At 45.5% G+C, this 13,949-nt stretch overlaps 1 protein-coding gene across 1 annotated transcript; it reads left to right on the plus strand.

The window, feature by feature from the left end:
- Positions 1–514: 514 nt before the first annotated feature.
- LOC120932626 (potassium voltage-gated channel subfamily A member 5-like) lies at positions 515–3,074 on the plus strand. Its single transcript, XM_040345138.1, has one exon. It carries the CDS (start codon positions 857–859, stop codon positions 2,642–2,644), a length of 1,788 nt encoding a protein of 595 aa, XP_040201072.1. The 5' UTR covers positions 515–856; the 3' UTR covers positions 2,645–3,074.
- The last annotated feature ends 10,875 nt before the right edge of the window (positions 3,075–13,949 follow it).

The raw sequence follows: 13,949 nt of genomic DNA on the forward strand, positions 1-13,949 counted from the left end.
CCACACTAAAATATTAATAAATAATAACAATAATAATTCCACACTAAAATATTAATAAAAAATAATAATAATTCCACACTAAAATGTTAATAAAACAAAGCTTTAGGGCACCCCTACACTTTTTTAATAATGATTCTAAACACTCCCACCTCCTCTCCTATTATGTTGGTCCATGTGATCTGGATCCTGCACTGGAATACTTAGCATTGCTGCAGAACAGACAGTGAAATAGAAGCCCCCAGCCCCCCCTCCCCTGTGTCAGAAAAAGCAGAATTATACTTCCAAGCTGTGACAGTCAGTAAGCTTAAAATAACATCCCTGGGATTGGAACCCAGCAAGAGAAAATGAGTGTGTGTGTAGATGTGTGTGTAGATGTGTGTAGATGTGTGTAGTCCTGTCTCCCCTGGTACCTGTCATAAGATGTCAGGGATTCCTCTTGGCTCATGCTGGGGGGCCTTGCCCCCCACCCTCCCCAGCCCCCCCCCCCCCCTCCCAGTAGATTAATACACAGCTAGCAGGATAGAGAGAGCAGAACAGATTGGTAGCTGGAGACTGAGGCATCTGCTTGACACAGAAGCCTGGTAGCTATGGATGGGGAATAAAAAGCATCTTTGACGTCAGGATTAATGATTGGTCCCTCATCCGGGTCCCCTCTCCTGGTGTTATTTGTGTATGCAGCCTTGCTGTGGACCTACTTTTATTTGGAGGAGTAGATCTCTTAGTGGAAGAAGAGGAGGTGCGTGCAGGCAGGCAGGCAGACACTGTGCGTGCAGGCAGGCAGGCAGACACCGTGCGTGCGGGCATCGTGCAGGCAGACATCGTGCAGAATGGTCGGGGCTGATGAAGATTGCATGGCATGGAGATCGCTCTGGTGAGTTTGGAGAACGGGAGAGCCCCAGCCGTGGAGGATGGAGGGGGCAGCTGCACAGCGGACAGGAGGGACCTTCTCCAAATCCCCAGGGCACCATCTTGGCTGATCGACTGCAACCAAGGCAGGGAAGGGCCCCAGCGAGCCCCTCAGCCACCGGGGACCGGGCAAGGAGGAGGAGGAGGTGGCTGTGGAGGAGGAGGAGGTGTGGGCGCACGTTTGCACAGCAGCAGCGACATGATCATGAGCTATCCTGGCAGTCACATCAAGGATGGCGATGACATCCACACGGTGATCCGCCTGGAGGAAGACGAGTCCCATGCCCACCCGGGGGAAGAAGAGGACCACCATTTCGACCTGGGCATCATGGACCACGAGAGCAACCAGCGGGTCATCATCAACATCGCCGGCTTGAGGTTCGAGACCCAGCTGTCCACCCTCAACCAGTTCCCCGACACCCTCCTGGGCGACCCAGAGAAGAGGATGAGGTTCTTCGACCCCTTGAGGAACGAGTACTTCTTCGACAGGAACCGACCAAGCTTCGATGGCATCCTCTACTTCTACCAGTCTGGGGGCAAGATCAGACGCCCAGTCAATGTCTCCATCGACGTGTTCGCCGACGAGATCCGCTTCTACGAGCTGGGCGAGGAGGCTATGGAGAGGTTCAGGGAGGACGAGGGCTTCTTGAAGGACGAGGAGAAGCCTCTGCCCAAGAATGAGTTCCAACGCCAGGTCTGGCTGATCTTCGAGTACCCCGAGAGTTCCAGCTCCGCCAGGGGCATCGCCATCGTTTCGGTGCTGGTCATCCTCATCTCCATCATCACCTTCTGCCTGGAGACCTTGCCCGAGTTCAGGGATGAGAACGAGCTGCCCCCGACGCTGTCCAAGGTGCTTAACGACACCCAGCAGCCACCACCTCCTCCCAGCGGATTGACCGACCCCTTCTTCATCATAGAAACCACCTGTGTCATCTGGTTCACCTTCGAGCTCCTGGTCAGGTTCTTCGCTTGCCCCAGCAAGGCTCACTTCTCCAAGAACATCATGAACATCATTGACATTGTGGCCATCATCCCATACTTCATCACCCTGGGGACAGAGCTGGCAGAGCAGCAAGGTAACAATGGCCAACAGGCCATGTCCCTGGCCATTCTCAGGGTCATCCGCCTGGTCAGGGTCTTCAGGATATTCAAGCTGTCCAGGCACTCTAAGGGCCTTCAGATTTTGGGACAAACCCTCAAAGCCAGTATGAGGGAATTGGGGCTTCTAATATTCTTCCTCTTCATAGGAGTCATCTTGTTCTCCAGTGCTGTCTACTTTGCAGAAGCTGATGATCCAGAGTCTCATTTCTCTAGCATCCCAGATGCTTTCTGGTGGGCAGTGGTCACCATGACCACAGTGGGCTATGGGGACATGAGGCCAGTAACTGTTGGGGGCAAAATTGTGGGTTCCTTATGTGCCATCGCTGGTGTCCTCACTATTGCATTGCCTGTCCCTGTTATAGTCTCCAACTTTAATTACTTCTACCACCGAGAAACTGACCATGATGAGCAGATCATCCTCAAAGAGGAGCCCAGTAGTGCCCATGGCAGCTGTACTGGGGAACTCAAGAGAAGTCCCAGTAAGGTTTCCCTCAACAAGTCTGCAGAGAATGTTGAAGGAATCAACAATGGCACTGGCTCCATGGAAAAATCCAACCTCAAAGCCAAGAGCAATGTGGACATTAGAAAGTCCTTATATGCTCTGTGTCTGGACACTAACAGAGAAACAGACCTGTAGGCACATGGAACCTAAATGAACAGACTAGCACAGGACACAATTGAACAATGGAGTTTTTTTTTTTATTATTAAAAAAAAAAAAAGGGACATATACATTTTACAATAGAGAATTTTTTTTGGTCCTCTCTTGGTAGCATCAAGACAGTATTTGCTGTTGAAGACATATTTTGTTACTGACTTTTACAGTATTTCAAATCATGCATATATATTTTGTAACTGTTTCTTGTTGGAGTTTAGCTGTCCTTTCCCTCACTTTGGAATACAAAGATCTTTTATTTTTTAAAAGTTGGAGGTTTACTGCCACAAGGTTGCAAAGATACAGCAGGAGATACAATTGTAAAAAAAAAAAAGAAAAGAAAAAAAAAAAAAGAAAGGAAACTTTTTAGAAAAGCAACAATTTGCCAGTCCTGTCCTGTCCTGCAACACGATACAATATTTATATTGTACAGAATATTTTAATGGACAAAATTTTATTTTATATATATATATATATATATATATATATATATATATATATATATATATATATATATATATACATATACATCGCAGAGAGAATCTAATTTATATATAAATTATACACTTGTGAACAAAGTCATGGTAACGTTAGTCCGTGCAGTGAATTTGGTGCTCTTAAATATAGCAGGAAATTTATTTTTTTCTGAGGAAATATTGTGAATTAATCTATATATGTGAGCCTTAATTTATTAATTCATGTAGGCTTATTTCTTTACAAAAAACTTTATTAAAATTCAATGTTGCATAATGTCAGTTTAGTACTAAATTTTTAGTACCCTTTCAGGTGAAAAAAAAAAATGGCACCATCTTGTAAAAGTAAATTAAACATTTATATATATATATATTTATTATGTTTTAAAAAGAAGAAAATTACAAAAAGAAAAAAAATATATAGCATACAACCAAACTAGCAGTCCTTATAATGGTTTACATAGACCATTATACGTTGAGCTGTTTAAGCATATGTTCAAGTCAAGTTATGTATCACAGCTCCCTTGTTATGTTTCGTGTCACACAAGCAAGGTATAGGGAAAATTATTTTATGCTTGCCACCCTGCTTAGTGTCATTACCGGTAATGTGAAATAGCCTAAAAGAGAAGGAGGGGGGTTGGGTAGTCTACTTTAACCCCTTTTGGTCACCATGGGATCGGGGTCAAGGCCTAAGCTCTGCATGACAGGCAGAGCCTCTCCTAGGATGGAAAGGAAAAACACAACTCGTTAAAATGGAATTAATGATCTACAGTAATCCAAGAGAGAATGCTTTATCCTCCGGACCACCAGAGATTTGCTCCTGATGTGACACTGTGGGATATAACATGGGCTTAACGCAGGTCTTTTACATCTAAAGACTGATCAACAGGATCCAGGTTGGAAGGTCGGAACAGAAGCCACAAAGGATTTAAGGTTAGTTATTATAAAGGTATGATATGTTTGTTTTGTTTTTTTACTAGAACAGTGGTCTCCAAACTAGAGCCCTTCGCTTGATTTTATTTGGCCCTTCGGGCATAGGTCCTGCCACTGACACTGAGAACAGGACACAATTCATCCCACTGACACCAATGATGGGGCACTATTCCTACCATTGAAACCAATGATGAGGCACAATTCCTCCCACTGACACCAATGATGGGTCACTATTGCTGCCCCTAATGCCAAATATGGGGCACTACACTTCCCATTGACCACCAACAATGGGACACGACTCCGTCTCGTTCTAACACCAAAGAGGGGGCACTACTCTTCCCACTGACACCAATGATGGGACACTATTCCTACCACTGACACCAATGATGGAGAACTACTCTTCCCACTGACACCAATGATGGGACACTATTCCTACCACTGACACCAATGACGGCGCACAATTCCTCCCATTGGATACCAGGACATTTTCTACTCCAACTGGCCACAGTCCAGCTCCCTAAAAGTTTGAAGGACAATAAACTGGCCCATTGTTTAGAAAGTTTGGAGACCCCTGCACTAGAAAAAAGAGTATTGAGTCTTAAATGTTGCTAGGGTCACCAACTAATTTTTTTTACATTTAAAAGAAAATAAAAAAATCGGTCTTTATCAGTCTGTCCTAAGCCATAGAAATGTGTGAATAGACCGCAGTCTATATATATGCAGCTCTGCATAAAACCATCAGCTTCCAGGTTTTATTGTCAAAGCTTAATTGAACAAGCTGAAGTTAGTTGATTGGCTGTCATGCACAGCTGTACCAGATTTTGCACTCTCCAGTTTTATTAAATTAACTCCATAGCAACTAATCTATATTGGCCTAGTGTGATTGACCGCTGTGGGCATTGTTGCTTAAAGCGGAAGTAAACCCATTAATTTAACAGTTTAAAAAAACAGTTACATTCCCAGCACGTGTTGGGAATCCAACTGTCAAATTGGTTGTGCTCTCAACCAAACTATCAAACCATCCAATGGCTGGTGTCATAACTGATCACGTGTGCAGCATCATGGCAGTTGAAGATCAAACAAAGGCCAAGATGGCAGCTTACTTGGCTGAAAACAGTAGGAGGGTTTACTTCCAGTTTAGTTTTCATCAGACATGCTCTCTGTCCATAGCAACCAATCAGATCATCTAAATCCATTTATCTGCATTACGGATGCAAAGAATGACCTGATTGGTTTCTGCGGGCAGCACAGAAGCACCCTGTGCATAAGGGGCTTTGGGTTGATCATACACTATACAATCTTGTTGTACTATCTCCTTTAGATCCAGTGGCGGCCATTGATAAGGGGCACTGCCCCCCCCTAACCTCCATGCTCCCGGCCCCTGATCTCCATGCAGGCCCTGGATGCATGGATTTCAGTTGGCTTTTTTTTAAGCACATGATTAGATCCTGAGGCTTAATTGGCTTCAAAAAGGGTCGGGGGAGGGGGGGCAGAGCTCTGCACCCTAAGCCCACCCACTAGTGTGACATTAGCAAATGAATATTCGCTATTGTCTTCTTGCTTCTCCTCCTAATCAGGAAGTGGGTCCTGAGACTCAATTGGCCAGGGAGTCCTAGGTCTTCCGGCCAATCAGGTTTCAGGACCCACTTCCTGTTCAGTCGGGAGGAGAAGCAATACTGATTTGGCCGAGAGGAGAAGCCCCAACTCTTCCCTCAGCTGGAGCGAGGAGCAGCAGCCATCCCCCGTATACGTGGTACCTCGTCCTCAACATCTCCTAAGGTAAGGCCGCCTTCCCGTCCTTATTTCAGGGGGGGTTAGTTGCGAGTGAGGGGGGGAGGTTTTCCGCCCCCCCCCCCCAAATATTGAGCACACGCCGCCACTGGCAGGATCTTGTAGTCCCTGCATGTCTCAAAAAAAGAAAACCTAGACCTTTGCAGTAATATCATGTCACATAAAAAATTGTAACTTCCACTATTTTCTTCTCTAGGGTGTCTGGTTTCAGAAAATATATAATGTTTGGAGGTTTTGTGTAATCTTCAGGCCTAAAATCATTTTTTAAACGTGCAAAAAAATATGCAAAAACGTCTCTAACAGCGAAAGGGTTCATTTTTTATACAAAGTGAAAAAGAGGAAAAGGAGGATTCTGGGAATTAATTAGTTCTGACCTCTTAAAAGGGAAAGGCACAGAGGTGAGCATACTATGAGCACAAAGGGTGAAGCACTTCATGTTTACAACACAGAGCACTTTATACTTCATGAGTGCTGGAGTTGGACTTATTTATTATTTGCATTTTGTACAGAAATATTATTAAAGCAGAGTTCCACCAATTTAAAAGTCAGCAACTACAAAAAGTGTAGCTGCTGACTTTAAATAATCAGACACTCACCTGTCCCACGGTCCAGCGATGCGGACGTACGAAGCCCCACTCCTCTCCCCCTCCTCTCCCCCTCCTCTCTGCCGCTCCGGCATTGTTACTGTGTGCGCTCAGCTTTGGCTTCCCAGCCAGGTTTGCACTGCGCATGCGTGAGCCGCGTTGCACGCTGTCACTGGCCGCTGTGACTTTCAGGGAGGGAGGGGGAAGAGGTGATCTTCCTTCCGGTGCCACTGCACCATGGGAGGGAGTGGGAGCTGGGTGCCTCTAAAAACAGGGTATCCGCCCTCCCCCCAAAAAAAAATGACATGCTAAATGTGTTATATCAGGGGGTCACCAGCACTTAAAGCGGAAGTTTCATTTTTGGGTGGACTTTGCTTTAAAACCCAATTGGCTGGAAGGAGAAGGGACCGTATTGGCCGGGAGTAGATGCAGTGGGAAGCCATGAAAGCCGGGCAAGTGGGTGATCGACCGAGAGATGGGGGGTTTATTTGCCGACCCCCCCCCCCAAAAAAACTGTTTATATCCACCATAAGGGAAAGGTCCTGCCTGATTGTATTTGATACTTATTGTATGAGTTGTTTAGATTTCTGTACATATTACATAGTTTTGGTAAAATCAAAGGAGATTGTGTAGAGATTGTACAATCAGATTGTATAGTGCTTGGCCAGCTTAATCAGTGCAAAAAAGAGAGCCAAATTGCTAAATGCAGCATCCAGATACTTTGCTTTGGTTTACTAAAGTCAGATCAAATGAAATATTCTGGTTTGGTTTTATGGGTTAATACGCTGTGCTTCCTAAAGTGTACCCGTCATGGCAGAAATATGGGCTGATACAGCTGGACTCAGCTGTGTCTGACTTCTGTACCTCAAAGTCTTCCAACAAGTATGAAATCCAGAATGCAATAAATAGTGTGTGTGTGTATATATATATATATATATATTGCATTCTGGTTTTCATACTTGTTGGAATATACATATAGAGAGTATATATATATATATATATATTGCTATTTTCCTTTAGCTGTTTTTCTCTCTCTGCTCTCTCCCACCTGTGGATGGGAAACCCACACTGCCAGAGGCGGCCAGCTTCTTCTTCCTTATTCTGTACCAGCCCATAGATGATGTCTGTATAATTTTTCTATATTAAATTTATATTTTATATATATTTTGGAATTTATTCATTGCCCACAAAATCCCAATTTTTGGAGGTATTCTCTCTTTTTGATTTAGCAGGCATGGTGGCAATTTACATGCCAGACTGTTGGGTGTATACCTTTTTCCATAGATGATGTCTGTGCTTGATCTCACACATGTGCCGTAAGTCACCTTGCCCTGTTTGATATTCCCTAACAAACTGTGAAAGATTTGCGATGCCAGCTGGTGATCGGCACATGTGTTGTACAAGCCCTGGTGCAGTTTGAAATAGAATAATAGACCACCCAAGGCCCCCTACAGCGCGTGCTCAAGATCAGGCAAGCTCTCCTTGGAAGGCACTGGCACTGGTGACATAGCTTTTCCGGAGGGCAGCTGTGAGGCCCTGGCTACATCACCAGTGTCTATTTCTTGTTAGCATGCCATATTGTAATTTATTGTCAATGGTAGGATGGGCACAGCGTGCCTCCCACTGACCTTCAGTGATCTTAAAGCAGGGTTATCTGCCCAAAGATTATATTAAGCATTTGATTTAAGAGATCGGTTTATTTGTGTGTTAACCACTTTCACAGTCTGAGACTAAGTAGGTTAATGGCAGCTTTGCCATTAGGAACTATAAAGTTTTTATTTGGAGCAGAGATCAACTTTATGCAAAGTCTGCCTCATCATTGTATTCACTTTGGACCAGAATATATTGTGTATGTATACCTAACCAGTTGGGTGTATGGGATGCTTATTGTGAGATAGTTTGATAGAACACAAACGGACAGTTCCTTGTAAATGGAGTGGACACTCCAATCAAACATTACAGTTTTGAATGTAAACTTCTCAGGCCTCGTACACACGACAGAGAAACTCGACGTGCTTGGCACGTCGAGTTCCTCGTCGAGTTTTGGGATGAAGCCGCCGAGGAGCTCGGCGGGCCGCCTTCTCCCATAGAACAACGAGAAAATAGAGAACATGTTCTCTATTTTCTCGACGAGCTCCTCGGCGGCTCCATCGAGCCAAAAGTGTACACACGACAGAGATTCTCGGCAGAATCCGGGTTTTGACCGAGTTTCTCGGTGAATTCTGCCGAGAAACTCTGTCGTGTGTACGAGGCCTCAGAGAACATGACCAACCCAGTGAATGTCTAATATTTTCATGTGTGTATGGTGCCTGCTAGCTAGGTCCCCATGCATAGGCGTGCGCACAGGGTGTGCCAGGTGTGCCTGGGCACACCCTAATCACCCTCGACTGGGCAGATTCCCTCTGCTGCTGGGTTGCGAGAAAGAGACTAGGAAATCTCTGTCCCCAGTCCCTTTCTTTGTCTCAAAAGTGAGACATAAGGGGTCTGTTTGAACCCCTGATATTTCACCAAAGCCCCCAAAGGGGCACCTAAAAAAAATGTAAAAAACAATAATTAAAATGTATTGTATACAAATATTATAAAAAAAAGACTGCAATTATAAAAATGTAATAGTAAACAAATCTAAAAAAATAAACAACTGACATGAACCTCTGCCCTACTAACATCGTCCACTGCTCTACCGACACTGTACATTGCCCTATATATTTATAGGACATGTGTGTTTAAGCTTTGGGGTGCACACCCTAATGCAAAAGGCTGCGCACACCTATGTCCCCATGGATGTCATTGCTAACACAGAAGCACTATAAGTAGCCTGTAAAGTTTACATAAACTACAGATTACAGATTAATTTAGTTCAGTGGTCACTGGTTTTACTGGTTGCCTGACATTCTATGGCCTGTGACTGGACAGTGAAAGGAGAAGCAGTGCAGTGATAAGCTCATCATCTCTCTCTAACCCTGTTTTCTCCTCTTGTCAGCATGCTCCTTTTCGGCACATGAATTGATTGGTAACTTGCGCTGCATCTTCCTGTCACACTAAGGCTGCATTCACACCTTGGCGTACAAAATCGCAGCGTTTTGTCCCGCGAATTGTGGCGACAAATTGCGGCGTTTTGTACTGCGATTTGGGGCAACAAAAAGGCCGCAATTGTGAATGCAGCCTAAACCCCCTCTATGGAGATTGTTACATCTCCTATGCCGAACGCCGAAAGCCGCCTGAAAAAAAGGTCCGGGACTTTTTTTTAGGCGGCTGGCGTACGGCGTTCAGCGTGGAGATGTGAACCATCTCCATAGAGGTGCATGTGTAATCATCCCTCCGGCGTCTCGGGGCTGCAGCGGCGTCGCACTACAGGCGTATATACGCCTAGGTGTGAACGGGGGCTAAAGCAGGCATCACTAAATGACAGAGGACTGTCCCATCTGGACCAATGTGGAGCTGGTTCTTCCATTCAACCACCTCTACTGCTTATCACAGCAGAGAGCGGGAGCCATGACAGTGCTGGAAAGAGAGCGGAAGGCAGCTTTAGATGGAGGGTATGCTGCTGGCGTTGGTTCTAAAGCCATATCCTGCATTAAAGCGGAGGTTCTGCCAATTTTTTTTTAAAAGCCAGCAGCTACAAATACTGCAGCTGCTGACTTTTAAAATATGGACACTTACCTGTCCAGCGCGCCCGTGATGTCAGCAGCCAAGGTCGAGCAATCGCTCGTCCCTTGGCTGCCCCCGCCGCCATCCTCAGTGAGGGAATCAGGAAGTCAAGCATTGCGACTTCACTGCCCGGTTCCCTACTACGCGAGTAGCGAGGTGCGCCGTCAATGGTCCCCACTCTCTCCTGGGAACAGTGTGTTTCTCAGAAGACAGCGGGGAGTGCGGGTAGGGGCGTGTCTGCCGCAGTAGTGTAGTCCCAGAAGTGGGTGCAAATACCTGTCTTAGACAGGTATCTGCACCCCCTCGCCCCTGAAAGGTGGCAAATGTGACACTGGAGGGGGGGGGGGGGGTCTTCCGAAAAGCGGAAGTTCCATTTTTCCAAGGTAAAAAAAACTATACGCAGCCCCTTCCCTCTTATACTTACCTGAGCCTAATCTTGATCAGCACTGTGCTAGAGAGCAGAGACTCTCTTGGCTCTCTCTCTCTCCTCACTGACCAGAGGAACAGCAGTGGGAGCCATTGGTCTTTCTTTTCTTGACATCTTTAGATTCATTATTGATCAGCCTTCTGTGTACCCAGAGTACCATTTGATACGCCAACCATAAAAAAAACTATCGTAGGTGGCTCATTGTTGCACCCTGAGTCTTTTGGTATACTCCTGATGACTTAATGTAGTTGTTAATTTGTTGGTTCTGATCTGTCTGCTCATTGCTTTTCATAAATTGGATTATGGGCAGATTTGTTCTTAGGAGAGGGGTAATTATCGGCGCAAAGTGCACACCAGAGATACAATGTTCAAATAAAATGGAACCAATTCATAAAAAATGGCTCATTAAACCGGAGTTCATTAATAAATGACAAAGTCCACGTATAGTGTGTAGCTTGCTGAGGCAGCTCTAAAGGAAACACAGGGAAAAGCACAGGCGTCTTCTAAGTGTAGCTGTTGTAGTTTAAAAACAGTAGTTTAAAGTACAAATGTAGTTTAAAAACAGGCATGTAGCTCATGGCACTGGGTAGGATAGCCCTCAGCAACGTTGTCCAGGGGATCCACAGGAAACGTAGTCATCTGTCAGGCTTTGCTGGATGACCGCACAGGTGGATTCTGGTGCCTCCTGGTCTGTGGAACGCATTGGAAGAGTGGGGGTGACCGGATGCAGTGTGTGGACGTGGCATTGATGAGTTGCGGAGTGTGCGCTCCTTCTTTGGGCTGGCCTGATAGATGACTACGTCCCAGTGCCATAAGCTACATACCTGTTTTTAAACTACATTTGTGAGTTGTTCTTTTTTTACTCCTTTTTTTTACTTAACAGCTACACTTAGGCCTTGTACAGATGAGCGAACATGTCCGATGAAAACGGTCCGCGGACCGTTTTCATCGGACATGTCCGCTCAGAGATTTTGGTCTGATGGTTGTACACACCATCAAACCAAAATCCCCGCGGACAGACAGCGCGGTGGCGGTGATGTTCACGCCGCCACGTCCGTAAACCCGGAAGTTCAATGCTTCCACGCATGCGTCGAATCACTTCGACGCCATGCGCGGGTTCTCGAGCCAGCGGACATGTCCGATGAGTCGTACTGACCATCGGACATGTCCGACGGACAGGCTTCCAGCGGACAAGTTTCTTAGCATGCTAAGAAACTTTTGTCCGCTGGAAACCTGTCCGCTCGGCCGGAAAATTGTCCGGTCGGCCCTACACATGACCGAACACGTCCGCGGAAACTGGTCAGCGGAACAGTTTCAGCGGACATGTTCGGTCGTGTGTATGAGGCCTTAGAAGGCGCCTTGGCGCCTGTGATGTGTTCTTAGCCCTACTGTCCTTCCCAACTGTACGCTGTACTGTGATATGCTTATCATATGACCGACTGTAAGTTGTGTAAGCATTTTTTTGAAAAAAACAGGTCAGTTTTGGGGAAGAGTTGCTGAAAAGTCAATGAATAATTTTTATCAAAATTATTGTAAGTTAACGTAGAGCATGGATATTTCTTTCAGACCCTTTTTGTACATTTTTGAGTAATTGGTTCTTCTTAACAATTGTTGCTTTTTTAATCAACAGTGAATTTTTAATACCTAACTAGAATATTAGCAACCCCACCTCCCACTAACCACTGTAAAGCCCCGTACACGTGGTCGGAGTTCCCTACAGAAAGAGTCAAATGGGAGCTTTTGGTCGGGAATTCCGACCGTGTGTATGCTCCATCGTACTTTTTCTGTCGGGAATTCCGACAGAAATAGATTAAGAGCATGCTCTCAACTTGTAGTGCCTGTTTCCATTTCTTTTTTTTAAGCTACGTTGGATTGGAGTGCGGCTGTCCTAATAATTTTTTGTTCTTAATTCTCAAATTTCCCGTCGGAATTTCCGACTGACTTTTCCCGTTGGAAATCCTGATGGAAAATTTTATTTTTTTTCTCTAAAGCCCCGTGCTTTAGAGAATTTTTTTTTTTTTTCTATTATACTTACTTTATGTCACATTTACATGATTGATGATCATTCTATCTTTTTCTGTTTAATTCCTGGGGTCCTTCTTCGGGAGTCCACATTACTGTCTGCATAATTTTGGGCACCTTCTATTGGTGAAGGCAGCACTTCCAGTTCTTTCTCATAGGATCCAGGGGCAGGATGACTGATGGGTGGGGGAGGGGGGGGGGTGCTGTAAGTTGATTAGAGACCAATAGCCAGATTCAGGTAGAGTTACGCCTTCATAACTCTGAATCTAAGCCGTCGTATCTTTAAGTGTATTCTCAAATTGAGATACACTTAAATCTAGCTAAGATACGACCGCCGGTGCGTCGTATCTTAGCTGTCTATTTAGGCCGGCCGCTAGGGGCGTGTACGCTGATTTACGCCTAGAATGCGTAAATCAGTGAGATACTCCTATTCACGAACGCACGCCTGCCCATCGCAGTAAAGATACGCCGTTTACATAAGGCGTTTTCAGGCCTAAAGATATTCCACCAAAAAGATGGCGCAGCCAATGTTAAGTATGGACGTCGGAACCGCGTCGAATTTTAAAAAATGTACGTCGTTTGCGTAAGTCGTCCGTGAATGGGGCTGGGCGTACTTTACGTTCACGTAGAAACGTAGAAACCAATAAGTCTTTGCGGCGTAATTTGGAGCATGCGCACTGGGATATGTCCACGGACGGCGCATGCGACATTCGTTAAAAACGTCAATCACGTCGGGTCACGATTCATTAGCAGAAAACACGCCCACCTCTTCACAATTTGAATTAGGCACGCTTAGGCCGGCACATTTACGATACGCCGCCGTAACTTAGGACGCAAGTGCTTCGTGAATACAGCACTTGCCTCTCTAACTTACGGCGGCGTAGCGTATATGAGATACGCTACGCCTGCCTAACGTTTGGCATGGATACCTGAATCCAGCTACAAGAAGATACCAAGCAGGGAAAATGTCTAGTCCTCAGGGTGGGAAATTAGCCTGACTCATAGGGGAAACTGTGAACCATCACGCTGCATGATGGCTTAGGAAGAGGTGTTTGGAATCAAGACGGATGAGTGAGGTAATTGATGCATTTAAATAAAATGTTTGTTTGGAGTTTGGCTTTAACCCCTTGCCACTGTCTGTACATATATATGTGGCCTCACTGAAGTGGGTCTTCTTCTGTGGGGGCTGCATATATGCATACATGTGTTTGTGCTGGAAGCACATTGTATAGCACACTTCCAACACAGAGACCGAGAACCCTGGGTCTTGTACTAACAACCAGGAACCGGTAAGCCCAGTTTCCGATCACCTGATTGCTGTGATGGCTTCTAATTAGCTATCACAATGATCAGTCATTGTACAGCCCACCCCTGTGTGTGTTTTTTCCCCTGAATGGAGAGAAGGTTATGG

Source organism: Rana temporaria, chromosome 3 (assembly GCF_905171775.1).
Source record: "Rana temporaria chromosome 3, aRanTem1.1, whole genome shotgun sequence".
Classification (NCBI taxonomy): domain Eukaryota; kingdom Metazoa; phylum Chordata; class Amphibia; order Anura; family Ranidae; genus Rana; species Rana temporaria.